At 67.4% G+C, this 2,137-nt stretch overlaps 1 protein-coding gene and 1 long non-coding RNA gene across 2 annotated transcripts in view; both read left to right on the plus strand.

The window, feature by feature from the left end:
• Positions 1-144, plus strand: part of LOC120882432 — a 1,249-nt gene extending 1,105 nt beyond the window's left edge. Inside the window, exon 3 of the long non-coding RNA XR_005725504.1 lies at positions 84-144. This is a non-coding gene — a long non-coding RNA (uncharacterized LOC120882432). The remainder of the gene's footprint in view (positions 1-83) is intronic.
• PPP2R3B (protein phosphatase 2 regulatory subunit B''beta) overlaps positions 1-2,137 on the plus strand; it is a 48,967-nt gene that overhangs the window by 18,789 nt on the left and 28,041 nt on the right. The window contains exon 2 of the mRNA XM_040266430.1: positions 866-1,051. Within this exon, the coding sequence (XP_040122364.1) occupies positions 866-1,051 (186 nt within the window). The remainder of the gene's footprint in view (positions 1-865; positions 1,052-2,137) is intronic.

The raw sequence follows: 2,137 nt of genomic DNA on the forward strand, positions 1-2,137 counted from the left end.
GGGGTCTGACGGGAGGCTGTCCTGGGTCCTGGTGACCCCGTGACCTGAGGTGACAGGGGCCCTGTTGCTCTGTCCCTCCCCAGGTGTGACCCCTCCCAGCCCCCCAGCCCTAGCAGGGCCGGCGGGCCACTGCGCCCGCCCACAGGCCACCTGGTGAGGCACCGGGTGGACACCCCACGCCACCCATTGGTAGGTGCGTCAGGAGATGCCTGGCTGACATCACTTGTGGCCGAGAGCATGCTGTTGGCTCCTGTGTGGTGCCCGCTGCTGCCCGTGCTGGGAGGCAGAGCCCTGGGGCCATGTGTCTCCTGAGGGCTGTGCTGGCTGCGGCTGAAACGTCCGCGGGGCAGGGCGGGTGTGGGCACAAGTGGTCACAGGTGCCACCTGCCACGGAGGGACAGCCCGCCGCGCCTCCCTTGACCTCCCGCAGGACACGGGGCAGGTTCTCTCAGCAGCCTGGGCTGTCAGCCGTCCTGTCCAGGGGGCCACAGCTGAAGCAGGATCAGGGAGGCGGGGCAGTGTGCACCAGGCCAGGGGCCACGTGTGGCACTGCATTTGGGCTGTGTGACCTCCCATGTCTGCAGTCATCCCGCAGTGATGGTCTGGGTGCCCTGTCAACAGTGGGTCAAGTGGGCTCGGGGTCAGGGGAGCCGTGGATCAGACCTGCCTCCCATCATGAAAATAGAGGGAGGAGCTGGTCACGTGCCCAGGCCCTCACTGAGTGTGGGTCCCGAGGAGGCGCCCACGTGCCCAGGCCCTCACTGAGTGTGGGTCTCGAGGAGGTGCCCACGTGCCCAGGCCCTCACTGAGTGTGAATCCCCAGGAGGTGCCCACGTGCCCAGGCCCTCACTGTTGTCTTCCTCAGGTCCAGACAAGGAAGGAGGAGCCCCTGCCTCCCGCCGCGAGCCGGAGCATCCCCACTTTCTACTTCCCCCGCGGCCGCCCGCAGGACACGGTGAACGTGGACGCCGTCATCGCCAAGATCGAGAGGACCTTCGCCCAGTTCCCGCACGAGAGGGCCACCATGGAGGACATGGGCCGCGTGGCCAAGGTGGGTGTCCCCGCGGGCACGGGGGGGTCCTCCTTCTGGCGTGGGCAGGCCCAGAGCTCGGCTTCTGCGTCCGCTCTCTGCAGTCCTTGGAGCCTGAGGCGTAGAGGGCTCGTGCTGAGCTCTGGCCTCGCTGTTGGAGGACACAGACGGCCTGCGTGCCGTGCCCCGGGGCCGCGTGGTCTTGGAGGGACCCTCCCCACGGGCTCAGCTCAGGCCTTCCCGTGTGTCTCCTGTCCAAGGGATGCGTGTCCTCAGTCCACACGCCACGTGTGTGATTCTAGACTGACCCTGAGTGTGACTGAAGTGCTCATCGCAGAGAGTGCGGCTCTGGATCCTCCGTGTGGACGCCCAGTCGTTCTGGTGTCTGCTCCAGCTCTTAAAGGAACGCGACACGGTGCCCTCGGCTGCCCCTGGTGGCCCGCTGGCTGTTGTAAGGGCCCCGGGGCCCCTGTGCCCCCTTGCTGTCTCACTCTGTGTGTGTCTGTCACTCGGTCGTGTCCGGCTGCTTATGACTCCGTGGACCGCAGGCCCCCAGGCTCCTCCGTCCGTGGATTCTCCAGGCAAGAGTGCTGGAGCGGGTTGCCACTTCCTCCTCCAGGGGATCATCCCGTGTCAGGGATCGAACCCGCGCCTCTTGCATTGGCAGGCTTGCTGGACAGAGGACAGGCCCCTGCTTCACGCCAGTCAGAGGCCCTGGGGTGCCTGCCGGGGTCGTGCCCACATGCGGGGGCCCCATGCTCCCAGCACCCGACCCCTGCTGTCGTCGACAGCTGTGCGTGGGCACCTCCCGCGCGTTTGATTCCCCGGGGGTCACGCTGCCGGGTCACGCTGCCGCACAGGCTGCTTGTGAATTACACGTTGCTTCTTCGGGGCAGTGCGGTGCCTCTCTCCTCTGTCTGAGTGCTGCGGGCGACTTCTCGTTTCTCTGTGTCCCCTCCTCTTCCCCTCCCCGCCCCTCTGCCTGCCCTCCTCCTCTCCTCTCCGCTCCCTCCTCTCCTCCCCACTCCCTCCTCCCCTCCCCTCCTCTCCCCTCCCCTCCCCTCCCCTCCATCTCACTCCTCTTCTCCTCTCCCGCGCCGCCCCCCC

The sequence above is a fragment of the Oryx dammah genome, unplaced genomic scaffold (genome assembly GCF_014754425.2).
Source record: "Oryx dammah isolate SB20612 unplaced genomic scaffold, SCBI_Odam_1.1 HiC_scaffold_23, whole genome shotgun sequence".
Taxonomy (NCBI): Eukaryota; Metazoa; Chordata; class Mammalia; order Artiodactyla; family Bovidae; genus Oryx; species Oryx dammah.